This window comes from Cavia porcellus, unplaced genomic scaffold (genome assembly GCF_034190915.1).
Source record: "Cavia porcellus strain 051 isolate PalLab524CR breed Dunkin Hartley unplaced genomic scaffold, mCavPor4.1 scaffold_61, whole genome shotgun sequence".
Taxonomy (NCBI): Eukaryota; Metazoa; Chordata; class Mammalia; order Rodentia; family Caviidae; genus Cavia; species Cavia porcellus.
Window position 1 is genome coordinate 2,291,847 of NW_026947544.1, and position 19,477 is coordinate 2,311,323.

The following is a 19,477-nucleotide window of genomic DNA, read 5'->3' on the forward strand; positions in this document are numbered from 1 at the left end:
CAAAAAAAAATAGTTTTGCTTGCTTTGTGAGTTAACATTGATTAGTTTGCTCTTAAGTTGACCATGTAATTTATTTTTTAAAAGCCTTACACGAAGTTTTATAAAAAATCATATATCTGAGCTGCTTTGGTGGTACAGCTGTAATTCCAGCATTCTGGGAGGCTGAAGCATCAGCATCTCAAGTTCTAATCCAGCCTTACCTAGAAACTAAAATGTCCTGCACATTCTAGTTGCACATGGTCCTACTATTAAAAAAAAGTACTCAAGGTTTTCTTTCAGTAAAGTACTGTATCATTTGAAAATGGAAAGATTAAATGTCAATTTTTTTTTTTTTCCTCCTGGTCCTAGAGATTAAACTCATGACTTTACACTTGCCAGGCAGGCTCTTATACCGTTGAGCTAAATCACCAGCTGCCCTCACCCCCGTTTTTGAGATCATTTCATCATGTAGTTTGGCGTGGCCTTGAATTCAGTATGTAGTTTGCTGCCACATTTGAGTTTGTGAATTTAAAAAAAATTTTTTTAATTTAGATTAAGTTAGTGTGGTGGTACACACCCATAAATCCCAACACTCAAAAGAAATTGAGACAGAAGGATTAAGTTTGAAGCCAGTTTATATTGTAAAACTATTTTATGAAACTCTGCCTCAACAACAATAAAAAAAAACTGATGAGATTAGAAATAAATTTGAATTTACTGTCATAATCACATTCTCAATCTGTTCAAATTTTAAATAGGATTCAGATGGCCAAGATGCCCCAGATGAAGATGAGTCATCTCCACTAGAAATTGTATCACTGTATCATTCACCTGGATCTCAGTTTCAACAGGTAAATGCAGTTGTTTTCATTTTTGTCACTGAAACCAATTTTTATGCCTTCTTATAAAGGCATTTTTTTTACTGTAAGCATTTGAGACATATATGACCATACGCACTAAGTTATCAAGAATGGTTTTGGGGGCTGGGGGTTTAACTCAGCGGCATAAGCACCTGTCTTGCAAGCAGGCGGTCGTGAGTTCGATCCCTGGTACCCATAAAAATGAAAAAAGACCAAAAAAAAAAAAAAAAAGAAAAGAAAAAAGAATGGTTTTGAAAGGTGATCAGAAGAGTAGTTAAAATGGAATCATAATGCAGTATTATCTAACCCTATGATATTTTCTTTATCCAGTAGACAACCTAATGCTGGAAGCCATAGTTAATAAAATTAACATAAATCTTGATTACTTAGTCCAGAGATTCAGTAGCAGTAAAATGCTTTTTAAACATCAGAGATTTATTTTCAGTAGGTACTTTAAAGGAAAACAACAGAGAGAAAATATAAATGCAGAGCCAAGTGTGGTGGTGCTTCTTTGTAATCCCAGCACTTGTTTTGGACAGGAGAAACCCCATAAGTTCAAGCCCAATGTGAACTGCACAATGAGACTCTATCTCTAAAAATAAAAATAAATGTGTGTCTGCATGTGTACAAATGAAGACTTTTTTTTTTTTTTTTTTTTGAGAGAAGATATCTCTATGCGGTTCACACTGGGCTTGAACTCAACTTTGTAGCCCAGGCTGGTCTCGAACTCGCAATGGTCTTCCTGCCTCAGCCTCCCGAGTGCTGGATATACAGGTGTGAACCACCATGCCCCGATGAAATGAAGACATTTTAAGAATTTAAATTGGGGGGCTGGGGATTTAGCTCAGCCGCATAAGTGCCTGCCTTGCAAGCAGGCAGTCATGAGTTCGATTCCCGGTACCGGTAAAAAGGAAAAAGACAAAAAAAAAAAAAAAAAAGAATTTAAATTGGTATTGGGTAGGAAGGAGTTCTGTAAAAATTATTGTAACGTGCCAGAATTATGACTAATTCAGAACAGAATTTGCTTGATCTCATAACCCAACCTTTCTGATTAAACCCATGGGTATATCTAAGAATTTGTATTGCAAACTGGACGTGGTTGTTCATGTTTATAATCCTAGGACTCTAGCAGGTTGAGGCAGAGGAATGACAAATTAAAGCCTAGCCCAGAAAGTTTAGCAGTTGGCATTAACCCCCTCCTCCAAAAAAAGAGTACATTTCTAACCAACCTGGATAGCATACTCCTATGATTATTGTAGCGCAGGGAAAGTGACGCAAGAGGATCAAAAGTTTTAGGGCCAACTGGGAATGTTTTATGTTTTGTTTTGTTTTGTTTTGTGACAGGGTCTTGTGTAGTTCAGAGTGGCCTAGATTTTTGCAGCCTGAACCTTGCCTAAACCCCAATGCTAGATTACACAGGTGTGAAGCTGGTCTCATAGAAATTTAAAACCAGCCTGAATTAACAAAATTTTGAATTAACAAAATCCTGGCTTATCCACTTCCCTTCCCAAAAAAGAATTATTATTTCTGATAAGTTTCCAACTAATGCTGATGCAAGTGGTTGAAAACTAAATACCTGTTTGTGTTAGCATAGTAAATGGTGATTTAAAAGAAAAAACTCCTAAACATTTTTTCTGTAAAGGTAAAATTAATTATATATTATATTATTTCTCATATAATACATGTTGACCTATGATATAGGAATAAATTTTTGTAAGTTTTTTTCCTCCAGTCTTGTGAGGACTAAACCCAGGGCTATGCATGGAGGTTCATGAGTTAAAGGCTAAATTGGGTAGATCTTCTATTTATGAAACCCATCTCAAAGTTTAAAAATGAATAACAGTATAATATATTGCAAAGGCTACATAGGTTCAGTCTTCAGAACCAACATTTTTTGTTTTGCTTGGTTGGTTTATCTGTTTGTTTGGGTATCAGGATTCAAACTCAGTACTGAACTATATCCCCAGCCCTGTGATTTAAAATTGTAAGGGTAATATACAAAAAGTTTGACTTGTAGATCTATTTCATCCTCTCAGAGTAATCATGTACCTGAACAGCCATATATAGGTTCAGCAACACGTTACTTGAACAGCCTTGAAAAAAGTGGCCAACAAGTACAAGAAAATTACAAAGGCAGTGAAGAAGTACCCTCACCTCAAATAAAGAATCAGTGAACTGCACATAGCTAACTGGCAAAAGCCTATGCATTGGATTCAAACTTCTTCTGTATTTAAAACTAGAAAAACTTACAAAGCAACATGGAAGTAAGAGTATATTATTCACTGTCTCATTTGTAGAAATCCACTGTGAGTAAAAGAAAGTCACAAAATGTATAAAATTTTGTAATAAACTTCTGATAATATATAAATGGAAAAGGTGGACATGTTTTTTCTGTTTATTCTTTTTTTGGAATGATTATCAGAAATTGAACTCAGGACCTTGCACTTGCCAGGTACGTGTTTATGTTGCTGAGCTATATCTTTAGCCCTTCACTGTTTATTCTTAAGTAAGAAACTTTTTGTTTTGAAAAATCAGAAGTCTATAATAACATTACAGTTAATTGTCTTACTAACATCCGCTATATTTAATAATATTGCCTGCTTCCTGGCAGATCAATTGTATTATTCCCAGTAAATAAAAAGAAATATTAGAGAACCTATCCAAGTCAATTACATCAATAGTTTACTGTTGTTATTAAATATGTAAACAGGTGACCTTTAAATTGCATTGTTGATGTAGAAATTTAGAGATACAACCTTTTATAGATATTTTTATTATTTTTTATTCTGATATTTGATTAATTCAAATCTATACTTAGAAGTATTTAACATGGTTTCATGCCTGGTACCTATTACCGAAGGGCAGAATTACCTGTATAATAGTAGTATCCCAAAATGATAACTATATTGCTCAAAATTTTTATTCCTTATACGTAAGATATGGAGAGAAATATGACAAGGTGTTTCTAGTTGCACATTTTAAATTTTTTATGCTTCATGATTGATAGTTCTATCTTCAGGAAATAAAGAATATCAAAGTGTTAGTAATAGGAATTTTAAAATATTAAAACATTTTTGTAGGGGAGGGATATATGGCTTAGTAGCACAGCCCTGCCTTTGCATACCTAAGGTCCTGAGTTCAATTTCCAGTACAAAAAAAATACGTAAAATTTTCCTATGCCAAAAATGTATAAAACCTAAAACAAATCTGTATTTGGTATACTTTGTTTAATTTTTCTTAGAATTTGTTAATTAAAACTTCTAAAACTTTTACTGAGTTCATTTAAATGGATATCACCAGAATCTATACTTTGAAATAGCATGACTGGATGAATTTTTAGAGTTTTCTCTGAAAGCAAGAATTGCCCTAATTCTTTTTCCATTATTTCAAAATTCTAATTGATAGATTTACGATTTCAAAGCTGAATGTAATTCTAAGGTATCATTTTAGATTCAACGTTTTTGTAAAAATTCCAGGAAACCCTTACTACTGTATTTAAAGGACAACTGATAGTTTTTGAATATATGTAATATTTTGGAAGCTGTGTAAAAACTCAATATTCCTGCGAACAGATACTTCACATCCTACACTATTTAAATATTTTGCTGTTTTGTTTTTGTAGCAATTATTTTACTGAATTCATAAATAGAATTTAAGAAGATATTTTGTCATGTGGTGTGTTTTTGTTCTTTATTACTATATTATGTTCTTACAGACCCATACATTAAAAGTTTTTCTTGTCATGACATGAATTCAGCATTTTAGACATCAAGTTTTATGCATTTGAAGATTTTGTTGTTGGTCTTACTGAAGATTTAGAAAAAGAAAATTAAGACATTAACATTGAAAAAAATTTTCTAGTGTAATCAATCAGACTTGTAGTAAGTATAAAGTCATCAAATTATTGAATACTAAAGCATTTATTTCAGGGGTCCATTCTTTAACACTCTAACATATATCTATTTGATATGATTTATTTCTACTTGTTACATACTAGTCCATAAAGTATGTTCTTTAGTCTAAAGAAATGCAAATCACTTAAATTATTGGTCCAATATAGTACAGTATCTTTTGTTCCAGTCTTTTATTGTGATTTTTGTTTTGTGTTGTATTTTGAGGGGTGTTGCTTTGTTGGTTGTTTAGTTGGTTGGTTGGTTGCTTGATTGATTGGTTGATTTTGCAGTACTGGGAAATAAACTCTGAGTCTTTTCTTGCTTTTTTACTCTGAGAAAAGATTATGTCAATTTACTAAGTTGCATGGGCTGTGATCTCACTTGCAGTTCTACTTCAGGTCTCAAGAGTACTCAAATTATAGGTGTTCATAACCATGCGAAACTACTTTTATAGTTATTTTGGGTGTTGTTCATGAATTACAGAATGCATTCTGCACCCCATTTATAACCTGAAACTGTTGCACTGTAATCTGGTTATGTTCAGTTATATTGACCATCTGCCTATACTCATATGCAGTCCCTCTACTATAGATAATACTTGGTATATTGTGCTTTAGAGAGTATAAAGGAATATGCTTAGATTTAGCTCATTTTTGCATTTCTGTAGTATTCTCATGGAATGCTCACCACAGTATACAAATGTACAGGTTCTGGTGGTGGTTCAGTGATCGATATCAACATACTTTATTTCAGTTTATACTGTAAATTGTCACAGATTTTCACAGGGTATAACTTACGAGCAGCTGTTTTTTATTAGCTCAATTTTGCATTTATACGGCCAGGGTATTAACCATAATTTGGAAACAAAAACAAAAACAAAAAACCCTAAACATGGGCATTTAAAAGGATGATCAGAAACTCTTGTAAAGGTTGAGACTGTGAGGAAAAGAGGAAGGTTTGGGCCTTTTTTTTTAAACAACAGGGTCTCATTGCAATTAAGGCTTTCCCTGAGCTCACTTCATAACTCAGGCTGGTCATAAGACACAGTAGTCCCACCTCAGCCTCCCAAGTGCTAAGATTATAGGTGTGTGCCACCAGGCTGACTTGAATGTTGGTTTTAAAACCAAAAATGAACATAAAAGTGTTTACCTGCTGGTATGGGATCCAGGTAAATGAGGATACAAAATTCCGCTTTTAGAGTTTTGGTGCATACTGCTCATGCTCGTCTTAGGTTTCATTTTTTTTTTTTTTTTCATTTTAAAAAATATTTATTTATTTATTTATTTATTTTTGAGACAAAGTCTTGCTATGTAGTTCAGACAGTCTTTGAACTATATTGCACAGTCTGGTTTCAAATTCTGTCTCAGCCTCCTGATTGAGATAATTGTAAGCATTCACAAAAGTAACAGTAAACTTAGTCACCAATGGACTGTCACAGTGCCTCTTGCTAGGTTTTTCTAAGATTTTCACCCTAGTTTTTTATATCTTTTCTGGGTTTATCTATCTTCTTTATTAGTCATACAGACTTGCATATTTTTAAGTTAGTATTATGATGCTATTTGTTATGGACAGAAAAATGACTGAGTCTAAAAATTGAAAAGCAGTGCTTTATTAGCTGAGCTCAGCAGCAACACTGTCCCAGAAGAGCAACCAGGGAATTGTGCTCCTGAATTAGGAACTGCAAGGAGATACTTTATGACTGGAATGCCACAAGGGGAGATGTCAAAGTATTATGATCGGTTTGTCCCTATAAAAGGAACCAGAGAGGCAAGGTTGGTTACATGGTGGGTATGTTACCAAGTTGCAAGTTAACTTACAATTACACAAGTTTTATAGAAGAGAATGGCACATTTTGGGTTTTTTAGCTTATAACATTCCCCACTGCTTTTGGTCACTGAGGCAAATCTTTGACTGTTGCATAATCATGTGTAGGTAACTAGTTATATCTTTCTTGACTAAGTATGAATATTTTAACGGCTTGAAGTTGGTCCTGGATGTGGTTTAGAAGGCATTTTATAATGTATGGCATGATGGTTATGGGAGGTAAAAAGAAAACTATTGGTCCTATTAGAGCAGAGTGCAGGGTAGTCAGCCAAGGGGATAGTGAGAACAGATTTTGAAATTCCGGTCAGTTTGTCCATGCTGCTCTCACTCATGGAGTCTCTTTTTTAAGTTGTTTATGTAATCTTGTATGACTTCAGAGTGATAGGCATAGAAATAGCAAGCCTCTCCTAAGGCTACACATAAACCACCTTTTTTATGAACAATAGGTCTAGGCCTTTACGGTTTTAGAGAACCATTTCTGTCCTAGAGACCCTAGGGATTCTTCTAATTTGGATACAGAATGTTTTAGTGTTGCCAAACCTTTGTCTATTAGGGTACTTAGTTCTTGGTAGTTTGATCACCAATTATTAAGCTTTAGCTCCCAATGCTGTGGCTTCAGAGAGATCTAGTCTCATAAAACTTGTAGTAACAGGGACTGCTCGAGCTTGTCCTAAAGAAGTCAGATTCTAAATTTAAGTGTTTTCTTCCACTAGTGCCAGAATACTAGTAAACTTGGGGAAATACATGTGCAATAATACCTAGTTTATATGCCTAGTAAATATATCAAGCATGATACAAGGGAGTTAAACCTGAAGTACAAGCAAACCAAGATCCTGTAGGGGCTTACAGGTATTCACTTGGTGGGTAACAGACATTAGTTACTACAGTAGAGTCAGACCATAAGTTTGCATAGGGTCTAGAATCAAGGTTATAAGCAGCAGATCTGACACAAGTTTTTTTTACCTCGAATATTTTAAGGTAAGGATGTCTCATGTTCAAGAGACAAAGCAGCCATTTCCCAACAAGCAAGAGAAAAACCATCATTATCAAGAATATTTTGACAGTTTGAGTCTTAGAGGGTGTTCAGTCTAAGTAACAGTCCACTTATATGTATCCTGGGTATCTGGAGGGAGGACCTTGATGTGTGAGTGATGTAGCCAGGTAAGTTTTCCTGCTACTTTGAGATGCTGAGGTGCTGAGGACAATGGTTTATGGTCCAATCCAGCAAGGTTCAAGAGACAAGTTGCAGGAACAGTGCTTAAATAGGACTTGATCTCCTGGATTAGCAACAAGTGGAGATACTGGTATGGGCAAAGATTTGGCTTGGTGGTCTCAGAAGAGTTGGCGGTTGGAGGTCAGCACAAGTTGAAGAGCCTGTAGGGACTTAATTAAACTGTGGTTTAATTAAGCCTCTGCCAAATGAGTACTATCAAGGCGGGGGACAAGAGATGGCGGTCTCTCAGAGACTGCCTCAAAAGGGGTTATTTATATATGGAGTACAATGCACACACGAGGGCAAAAGGAAGGGGTCACTCAGTTTTCGTCAGATTTTAAAATCAATTTGCTAAGCATCTCTTTTAGAGTTCCAGTTTATTCTTTCAGTGTGACCTGAACTTTGGGAATGTTAGGCACAGTGAAATTTCCAATCAATCTGTAGTAACTGAGCAACTTTATTAGTGATGGAAGCTATGAAAGCCAGACCATTGGATCCCAGAGATAAGGAAAGGCCAAATCTAGGAATTATTTCATAGAAAAGGTTTTTGACAACAATTGAGGCAGATTCAGTCTTTATTGCATATCCCTCAGTCCAACCTGTGAAAGTATCAACCAAAACCACAAATATTGATGTCCATGTAATTCTAGCTTTCTCTCGTCCATGAAGTCAATTTCCAGTGTTCTTCTGGAAAAGTTCCCTGGTATTGAATTTCCTCTGAGATAATGGTGACTTTGGTATTTACTTGTAGACATTGTGGGCATCTTTGACTGACTTCCTTTGTTAATTGAGTTAGCTTAGGAATGAAGTAACTATTCCAAAGAAACTCGGCCAGTTTTGAGCCTTCTAGATGTGAGGCCTGGTGGATTTGAAGAATCAAGTCTCTTCCTAAGAGAACAGGTATTAAAATTCCTTTGTCTAGCAATTGAAACCAATTTTGAGGGGCTCTTGTTTTGCTCTCAGTTGTCTAACTAGCTCTTGATTTGACGTGGAATACACCAATTGGGGCAAACAAGGGAGTGGCAAAACTGGCAGCAAATGGGCCATAGGCTGACCTGTCAAGATTGGATCTTTTCCCCCTTGGTGGCCCCTGTAGTGCACCACTATTACAGATTTGGAGAAGCCAGAAATCGGCTAACAAGTTCAGGATAAAAGGAGCATTCTTAATCTTTGAGCCAGTAGAGGTTAGGAGTTCCCCTGTCTTAGTAGATTGCCCCATCTACGTGAACTGTAGCAGATGCGTAACTACTATCCGCATAGATAGTTACCCTTAGATCCTTAGCCAACTTTAGGGCCTCCATGAGAGCAATGAGTTCGGCCCTTTGAGTGGAGGTGCCTTGATCCAGGGGTTGGGCCCAAATTAGAATGGTTACAGTTACCCCTGCCACCTGTTTACCTCTAAAAAGGAAGCTGCTACCACTGGTGAGATATTCAACATCCGAGTTTTCTAAAAGATCAGTAAGGTCTTGACAAAGACTGGCAGTGGTACAGAGCAAGTCCAAGCATTCATGGATGGGTACCTGTGGATCATCATCTGGCAGTGGGATTGCTGGGTTTAAGACAGTAGTCCCCTTGAATTCAATAAGATCAGAGTTAAGCAAAAGGATGTGGTATTGTACAATCCTCATGTTTGAGAGACATCTGTCAGGTGGGGAGGAGGTGAAACTCTGAGGAGGGTTTCAATTTCATGAGGAGCCACAACTTGGAGTTTATGTCCAAAAGCTAATTTACTTGCCTCTTTTATTATCAAGGCAATGGTTTGAAGGCAATTCAGTCCCCTCAAAGAGACTGGGTCCAGCCTTTTTGAGAGATAAACAAACTGGCGGTGCCATGGTCCGTCCCAACATCTGAGTCAGTATCCCCTTTGCTATCCCATGCTATTCTGCAATGTACAGCAGAAGGTCAAATCTGGGAAGGCCAACCCTGGAACTTGGGCAAGGGTCAATTTTAGTTTTTGGAATGCTTGGCTTTCCCTCTGAGTCCAAACAGGTGGTTCAGAAGGGGTCTCCCACTTGCAGTGAGGGGTTGTGCCAGCTCAGCAAAGTCCAGTATTGACCAGGAAATCTATGGGTTGCCCCTTCATAGTTAAGGTTAGCTGGGGCTTGTGGGGAGTGGATGAACCCTGAAATTGTCAATCTCTTTCCAATAAGACAGGAGAGTTGGTTTCCCCTTTCACCAATTTGGCCTTTAACTTTGGACAATCCTTTTTCCAGTGGCCCAATTCTTTGCAATATGCTCATTGATTCTTGTCTAGCACGGTCTTTGTTAGCTGGTGTTTTCCCTTTTTGCCTTGAGTACATCCTTTTGCTAATACAACCAAGATCTTTGTTAATTTTTTTTCTCTTGTTGGTCTTCCCTGTTGTTAAAAACCTTTTGGTCTATCTCTATCAACTGACCTAGCATCATCCCTTCAAAACCCTATAATTTTTGCAATTTTCATTTAATATCAGTGGCCAATTGAGAGATGAATGCTATATTAATAGCTCATCTTCTCTGGTGCCTCACCGTCTATAGGTGTATAGATATGATAGGCCCTAGGAGGTGCTCAAGGAAAGCTGATAGAGGCTCAGAGCCAATTGAGTTACCTTAATTACTTTTAATAAATTGGTCGGCTTTCTGATGGCACCGGCACCTCAGAATGCCATAAGAATCTGACGGTACTGATCGACAGCTTCCTTAGCTCCATCTGTGTTGGGGTCTTAGTGGTCAGGTCAAGCCTCGTTGGATCCGAAGTGGGTTCCCTGTTAGTGTCGAGGACAGATTGGCATGCCACCTCAGATATGAAGAGAGTCTGCAAAAGCTGTTGGCAGTCATCCCAAGTTGACCAAAGGATGACAGTGCTGTATCAGACCACTTGATCAGGAGGCGTGGCTGGCTTCTGAGGGAGTCCAAAAATGACTTGACAGACCTGTTGAGAGACTCGTAAGTTAAAAGTTCCCTGTGAAGGGCACCCAATACCAAAATAAGGCCATTTGAGTTCACAGAAAGTTTCTCTGCTTTATAGGGTAGACAGGATCTCCATATCTGGCAACTTGATCCCTAAAATTCTTAAAATGATTAAGAATGACTTGCAAAGGGGCTGGGGCATAAACTGGGGCATAGCTCAGCGGCATAAACACCTGCCTTGCAAGCACACAGTCGTGAGTTCGATCCCTGGTAAAATAAAAAGAATGAGTTGCATGGGTGGCAAAGGGCAGGAAGCTGTTTGGCCCATAATAATAGACATGTGAGACAAGGGGTGCAGAGAAGCAACCAAAGACAAAATGGCAGGGGCGTGCCACACAGACAAAGATAAGATACTAGAAGCTTGTCTCACAAAGACAAGATGGCAGAATCCTGCCTCACGGACAAAGGCAAGATAGCAGAAGTCTGCCACACAAAGAATCACCCAAAGGAATATAGAGCCTGTAGTAGGTCAATTTTGCAATCAGAAACTGGTTAAAATTCCCAGGTGGCCACTGTTCTGCCTATTGATCGCAGACCTGCCCCAGAGGTTTTAAAATAAACAATTTTTGCTAGCTGTAGTTTAGCCTAAGGAAGAGCATGCTTTTCAATAGAGTAACCCAACTAGCCCCCCCACCAAAATCTAATTTAGTTAACTCAGTTAATCAGCTGATAACAAAAAAAACTCTAAAAACATGGCTGACTTACATATTAGGTCCAGCTTAAATTGCAAGGATTCTTAGTAACAGATGAATCAGGGACAGAAAGAAGATGAAAGTATAGGAAAGCTAAGACAAAATTTTGGTGACATCTTGCATCAAATGGGAGCAAACTTGGAAACTTGACTCCCCAAATGCGCACGCAATGGAGGTCAAACAAACAAACTTGACTCCCCAAGTCATAGTAAGGAGAAAGATTGCAGAGCAAACAAAAGTAATAAGTAGGGGCTGGGGGTTTAGCTCAGAGGCATAAGCACCTGCCTTGCAAATAGGCGGTCCTGAGTTCGATCCTCAGTATCGATAAAAAAAAAAAAAAAAAAGTAGGAAGTACTTGCTGGTAGAAGGAAGCTACCTTTAAAAAGATCCTGATGTCATCTGAAGGGTAGGAGCCCAGGGAGGGGGGAAAATCCTGTAAAAGTTGGGATCCCAGAGGAGCCCCCAAGTGATATGGGCAGAAAAATGACAGACCAAAAATTGAAAAGAAGTGCTTTATTAGCTGAGCTCAGCAGCAACACTGTCCCAGAAAATCTGCCAGGGAATTGTGCCTCAGAGCCAGGGGCTTCAGGGAGTTATAAAGTAGCAAGCCAGAAGGGAAAGGGTCAGGATCTTAGGATCAGTTTGTCCCCATGAAAGGAACCAGTGAGGTAGAACAAGCAGTTACAGGAACCTGGAGGGTGTTACATTGTGGGTATGTTACAAAGTTGCAACTTACTTGGTAATCACACAAGTTTTACAGGAAAAGAACAGGTTATAATAAGCACAGCACATTTTGGGTTTTTTAGCTTCTAACACTATTCAACTTCAGGTATCATCATGTAATCATGCATATGTTATACCACTGTATTCAAAGCTCAAAAGTTTTCTTGTAAAGATACTAACCCCTTAGTAATACAATAACTGAATTGAGATGTTTCCCACAAGATGGCACTCATTCCCAAGATTAAATCAATACTGTCATCAGTCACTGAATATCAGCATTCTTTATTTTTGAATATTTTTGAAAGCTGTAATCCTAGGTAATGTAGCCAGGTTTGTGATATCATCTGCTCTGTAAATTCTTATAAATGAATAGAATTGTACTTAGTAGGAGACCATAAAGTTTTCAGTAGCTTACCTAACTCCCAAAGTGCTGCCCTGAGACATTTGTAACCCCACTGATCCCATTTATTCATCTAGTATCTTTACATTCATTTAAACTTGTGAATTCTACTGGCATTGCTATTCTTCTTTTCTGTTCCCTGAACATTTCCCCTTTGCTTGAACTCAAGACTTTAGCAAAAACCAAACCTTTTCTCTTTTTTTTCTTCATTAGTTTAACCAAGTGTGGCTCAGAACAGTCTCTCTATCCTTTTTTTTTTTTTTTCTTCTTTTTTTAAAGAGAATAAAACAAAGCAAAACAGAGCTGAGTAAAACAATGCAAATAACACAGGACTTCAGAAAAAGCAGGAAATAAAATTTGGCTACTATAGTGTCTTGTTTTCTTTAAAATTGTTGTGCATATTTTCACACACAGTAAAATTAGTACAGATCAAAATAGTGTAAAAACAAAACAAAAAATGAGCTCCTTAAGGGCTTTTAAGATAAGACACTAGGAAATCAATAATAACTACAATAATTTTTTTATTTTCTTCAAAACAGCTGTCCATATCATCATACATATTGAAATCAAATAATTGATTCCAGATTAAAGCCAATCAAAACCGAGAATATAAAAGCATTATTGGGAAGTAAGGAGCTGTTGAAGCTGGAGATTGATCACATGCATGGGGCTAAAGCAAGGTCAGCCTAGAAAAAACAGAAAGACCAAAACAAGCTAAGTAAACAAGCTTGTTGCTTGTTCCAGCACCAAAAAGGCAAGAGGCCCAGACCTGCCACACAATGGGTTGCTAGGCAAAGGGGCTCAAATTGACATTATCTTCCCTAGTAGATAATTAAAGGTGCTACAGTCGTTGAGCAGTTCCTTTCCTCTCATCAGGAGGATAAGGGCTCCACTTGACCCCACCTTTGTCTTTTCTTTATTTTTCTCATCCTATTGACAGTCCTTAATCCCAAGAACTTCAGGAGCTGCACTGAGTTGTGGCATTGGACTTCGAAACAAAATCATAGGAAGTCATCAGTGGCTTCTATGGTGTCTCGATTTCTTTAGTGTAGTTGTTCATATTATCACACCTAATAAAGTCAATTCTTACAAACCCTTTAGGAGAAGTTCTAGGCAAATATAAGCCTGGACATGTATGCCTATCCTTCCTATATTAGAGAGAAAAACAAAACAATAAATAACTATAAGATCCCTACAATAACAATGTAGGCTTTCAAAACAAGGAGTAGGGACATAACAAATTTTGCATAGTTACCTTCAGAAGTTTTACTTGAACTACCATAGGTCATGCAAAATTTATCTAATCCTGTCGATGTTGACTGTTTTGTTCCAAAAACTAATAGAATTAGTAGCACAATCATTTTAGTAATCTGTGTATTTACAAATTTATGTATTCTTTTCTCTTCCTTTTCTCCTTCTCTAGATACTTTTTTCCTCTGAGCAGTTTCTTACCCATTCACAATATTTATTGAAGATTTTATATCTTATTTATTTCTCAGTTTATTATGCTAGGGAGACAATATGGTATATATACATGTGAATTTGATTTATTTCACTTATGAGTATTGTCTCAATCCCTTCCGCTTACCTATAAAAACGTAAATGTGGTCTTTATCTGCATAGTATTTCATTGTAAAAATACCACATCTTATTTATCCATTTCTCAGTTGAAAGGCATTTGGGTTGTTTTCAAGATTTAGCTATTATAAACTGCTGAAATAAACAGGGGTGCACATATATCATTGTGGTATGATTTTTTTAGTTCTGGGAATATGCCTAGAAGTGGAAAAGCTGGGTCAAATGGGACTTCCAATCTCAGCTTTCTGAAGAACTTCCACACTGATTTCCACAGTGATTGCACTAGTTTATACTCTCACCAATAGTGCAGCAGCGTCCTTTTTCCCCACATTCTCTCCAGCATTTGTTATTGGTGGTTTTCATGATCCAGGCTATTCTTTTTGGTAGTGAGATGGAATCTCAGTATTGTTTTAATATGCCTATCTCTCACCAATGATAAGTGAACATTTTTCATGTATATATTTGTCATTTGTATTTCATCTGAAAAATGTGTATTTATCTCAAATCCCCATTTTTGAATTTGGCCTTTGAATTTTGGAGCCTTTTTTTTTTTTTTTTTTTTTTAAATTCTTAGGGACAGTTACCTGATATTTTTCCCAATTTGTGGGTTTCTTTTTCACTCTGTTGGAGATTTAACATGCAAAAACTTTTTATTGCGATGAGATCCCAGTTGTTGATTCTGGGAAGTATTTCCCATGCAATTTGATTTCTATTCATTAATTGGCTGCCGAACCCTCTGTCTTCAAGATTTCTGTCTACTTTGTCTTCCAGTAGATTTAGTGTTTCTGTTTTAATATTTAGATCTTAGATCTATTTTGACTTTAGTTTAGTGAATAGTGATAGACATGGATCTAGTTTAGTTTTTGCATATGAAAAGCCAGTTTTTCCAGGACCATTTATTAAAGAGGCTGTCTTTCTTACAGTGAATGTGCTTGGCCCCTTTGTCAACGATAAAGTAGCTGAATTGTTTATAGTTGTGCTTGTGTTTTCTAATCTATTGCATTGACCTTCAAGTCTTTTTATTCTAGTACCATACTGATTTTATTACAGTAGCTTTGTAGTACAACTTCAAATCATAGATTGTGATGTCTTCTGCCTTGCCTTTGTTGCCCAGAATTTCTTTAGCTATTCCAGGTCTCTTCTGGTTCCAGATGAATTTTAGCAATGATTTCTCTAGATCTATGAGGCATGTTAATGATATTTTGATTGGTATTGCATAAAATCTGTCTAACAATTTTGGGAGAATGGCCATTTTCACAACGTTTGTTGTTCCTATCCATGAACAAGGAATGTCTTTCCATTTTGTGAAATCCTCTTCAATTTCTTTTTGCAGAGTACTATAATTTTCACTGAATACATCTTTTACTTCTTTTGTTAGATTGATTCCTAAGTATTTCATTTTTGGATACTATTGTGAAGGGTGTGATTTCTCAGGGCTGTCTCAGTGAGTTTGTTGTTTGTGTATAGTAATGCTGTTGATTGATTTTTTTAGTGTTGACGTTGTATCTAGCTACATTACTGAATGTTGTTATTACATCTGGAAGTCTTTCAGTGGAGTTTTGGGGTCTTCTATATAGAGTATCATGTCATCTGCAAATAATGATAGTTCAACTCTCCCTTTCCTATTTGTATTTCTTTTATTTCTCTGTCTTATCTAATTGCTCTGGCTAGTATTCGAAGCACTGTATTAAATAGGAGTGGTAATAATGGACACCCTTTTCTTGTTCCTGTATTTAGAGTGAAAGCTTTTGGTTTTTGGCCATTTAATATGATGCTGGCTGTTTGTCATAGATAGCTTTTATCAGATTGAGGTAGAACCCATCTATTCTGATATTCTGGAGGATTCTTAATGTGAATGAGGATTGGGCTTTATCAAAAACTTTTATGCATCTATTGAAATAATATCATTCTTATTTTTGGCCCTATTGATATCATGAATTACATTTATTGATTTGGTGTGTTGAACCATCCCTGTATTCCTTGGTTGTAGTGTATAATCTTGATGGTTTGCTGTATTCTGTTTGCTGGTATCTTACTGAGAAATTTTGCATCTATGTTCTTAGGGAGATTGCCCTATAGTTCTCTTTTTCATTTGGGTTTTTCTTTGGTTTTGGTATTAGGGTACTTCTTCCAGCAATGAGTTAGGGAGAATTGCTTTTGCTTTAATTTTGTTGAAGAGCTTGAGGATTGTTGGCATGAAATCTTCCTTGAATTTCTTCAGGAATGCTGCTGGGAATCCATCAGGGCCTGGGCTTTTCTTTTTCGTATGTTTTAATTACATTTTCAATTTCATTAACTGAAATTGGATTATTCAGCAGTTTTACACCTTTTTGATTTATATTTGGTAATTCATGTTCCTAGGAATCCATCCATCTCTTCTGTGTTATCAAACATATAATAGTAAAGATTTTTTCAAGTAGGTATTGGTGATCTATTTTTCTGCATGATCCATAGTGATTTCATGATTTTTGTTCATACTTCCTGAATTCAAGTTTTTTCTTTCCTTTTTAAAATTATGTTGGCTAGGAGCTTATTAATTTTATTATTCATTCAAAGAATCAACTCTTTGATTTGTTCATTTTTGTCTTGTTTTCTTAGTATCTGTTGCACTGATTTGCACTCTGATCTTTACAATTTCCTTTCTTCTTCCAGCAAAGAATTTGACTTGCTCTTCTTTTTCTAGGTGTTTGAGGGGTACATCAGGTTGTTCATTTGTATTCATTTTGTTTTCTTCATGTGGAAACTTACCACAATAAATTTTCCTCTAAGGATTGCTTTCATTACATCCTACAGGTTCCAGTAAGATGTATTTGTATTATCATTTACTTGTAGATATTGTTTAATTTCTTTTGTGATCCTCTGATTGTTCAGGAATGTATTATTTAGTTTCTATGTGTTTATGGAGTTTTTGCAGTTTGTTTTGCCATTAATTTCCAGTTTTATAGCACTATGATCACATAATACACATGGGATAATTTCAGTCCTTTCACATTTACCTAAGATGTTGTATGGGCTACTGTATGTTCTATTTTAGAACAGTGTCTTGTATGAAGCTCTGAAGAATGTATATTCTGATGTTGTTGGGTAGAACAGTTTTTTTTTTTTTATTTGAAGAGGAAAAAAAAGAAAAAAAAATTTAAAAAAACAAAGCAGTAAAAGGGTACAAATAATACAGAATTTCAAGGAAAAAAAAATACAGTAAGATATCACTAGTTAATAGGTAACATATTGTCATCTTTGAAATAGTTGCCCAAAAAATTAAAGCATGTAAAGTGAACATTCATACAATGAGATTGCACACAATGCTGATCAATGATCCAACAAAAGTTTAGTAATATGGATTTCCATCCTACACACTTAAACATACATGCAGTTATATCCCTTGGACCACCTTCCTTTCCTCTCTTTTTAATAACAATTACACTCTTTGGGTTTTTTTACTTCCACAATTATTATTTTTTGGAGAGAATAAAACCTAATGTGGCTAAACAAAACAGAGTCGGTTAGAACAAAAGGATGGGCATAGTACATGATGTAAAAATAGAATATCAGGTGATCTAAAATAGTTACCATTGTGCCTCTTGCTATTTTTTTAAAAAGTTGCCAATATCATCAGGTATAATAGAATTGAACAAAACAGTACAGAACAAGACCAATAAAACCTACACTGGAGACCTTACAGGATTTCAAAAGAAGATAATAGTCAAACCATAATGGGCCTCTTATTGAATCTTATTGCCTTCAAAGTGGTTGCCTATACCCTCAAACTTGATACTATCAAACAAAATAGAATATGGTAAAATCTGACAGGACAAGATGGGGAGAGCAGTACTGGGGATCATATCAGGTTAACAGGAAAACAAAAAAGTTGCTATAATATATCCCACTATTTTTTAATTTAGTTTTCCCTTAATTGAAAAAAAATGTAAGAAAAAAAAGATTAATTTTAAAAAAGGATGGGATTGAGGTAAAAGAGGACATTGTATTAGAACAACACAGGTCAGAACTAAACTATTTAAGCATCATTGTGTTTCATCCCCAGATAATCTAACATAATAGTAGTCACCATAGTGCCTCCTTCCTTGAATTATTTGAGTATAACTTCATATACTATAGCATCAAGCATATCAAGTCAGTCTGAAGCTATTCAAGAGCATGAAGAAATTACAGGGTATTTAGAACCAATTGACAGAAAATGAACAATGGTTTTTTCTATATTATCTCTTTGCCTATAAAAATTTTTGTTTATACTATCGCATATAGTAAAATATATGTTAAAACCAGTGGAAACAGATGTACTTCAAAACAAGATGACATTAAATCAGCACTAAGCTTTTATGATGTGTTGTTGTCTTCAGAATAGCTATTCATACTATCAAGGACACTAAAATCGAACAACCCAGGTTAAAACCATTGCAATTAATGAGTGATAACATTTTATGGATTAAAACCAATATGATTGGAAATCATGATTATCATATAATTTTATGTATTCTTATCATTTTTTACACTAGGGAAACTATTCAGTATTTATACATGTAAGTTTGATTTATTTCACTTGTGAGTATGCTCTCAAGTTGCGTGCATTTATTTTTAAATATTTCAATGTGATCTTTATTCTTTATAGCTGAGTAGTACTCCATTGTATAAAAATACCATAACTTTTTTATCCATTTCTCAGCTGATGGGCACTTAGGTTGTTTCCAAGATCTGGCTATTACAAATTGTGCTGTTATAAACATGGGTGCACTGATATCACTGAGGTATGATGCTTTCAGTTCTTCTGGGAATATGCCTAGAAGTGGAATAGCTGGGTCAAATGGGGCTTCCAGTCCCAGCTTTTTGAGAAATCTCCAGACTGACCTCCGCAATGGTTGTTCTAGTCTACACTCCCACCAACAGTGTAGGAGAGTTCCTTTTTCCCCACAGCCTCTCCAGCATTCGTTCTTGGTGGTTTTCTTGATCCTGGCCATTCTTTCAGGAGTGAGATGAAATCTCATTGTGGTTTTAATTTGCATTTCTCTAATGACTAATGATGGTGAACATTTTTTCATGTATTTGTTTGCCATTTGAATTTCTTCATCTGAAATTTGTTTATTCATCTGAGATGCCCATTTTTGGACTGGGCTTTGAATTTTGGGGGTCTAATCTTTTTAAATTCTTTATATGTTTTAGACAGAAGTCCTTTGTGTGAGGGGCAGTTCACTAAGATTTTTTCCCAGTTTGTGGGTTTTCTTTTCACCATGTTGAAGATTTCTTTTGACTTGCAGAAACTTTTTAATAAGATGCGATCCCAGTTATTGACTCTGGGAAGTATTTCCCATGCGGTTTGAGTCCTGTTCATGAATTCTTTACCTACACTATGTATT

At 36.0% G+C, this 19,477-nt stretch overlaps 2 protein-coding genes across 10 annotated transcripts in view; both read left to right on the forward strand.

Moving 5' to 3' along the window:
* The window catches only part of LOC134475109 (probable ubiquitin carboxyl-terminal hydrolase FAF-X), a 185,172-nt gene that overhangs the window by 152,901 nt on the left and 12,794 nt on the right, over window positions 1–19,477 (forward strand). For 6 of the 9 annotated variants that reach the window (XM_063244488.1, XM_063244480.1, XM_063244485.1 and 3 more), the window contains 2 exons: window positions 738–830; window positions 2,876–4,502. In XM_063244488.1, coding sequence (XP_063100558.1) covers window positions 738–830; window positions 2,876–3,013 — 231 coding nt within the window. In that variant the 3' untranslated portion in view covers window positions 3,014–4,502. Of the gene's footprint in view, window positions 1–737; window positions 831–2,875; window positions 4,503–19,477 lie in introns of those variants that run through there. The other 3 variants (XR_010046058.1, XM_063244487.1, XM_063244486.1) reach the window with 2 other exon arrangements.
* Window positions 743–19,477, forward strand: part of LOC134475111 (ATP-dependent RNA helicase DDX3Y-like) — a 69,873-nt gene continuing 51,138 nt past the window's right edge. The window contains exon 1 of the mRNA XM_063244506.1: window positions 743–830. The gene's annotated coding sequence lies outside the window, so the exon portion shown is untranslated. The remainder of the gene's footprint in view (window positions 831–19,477) is intronic.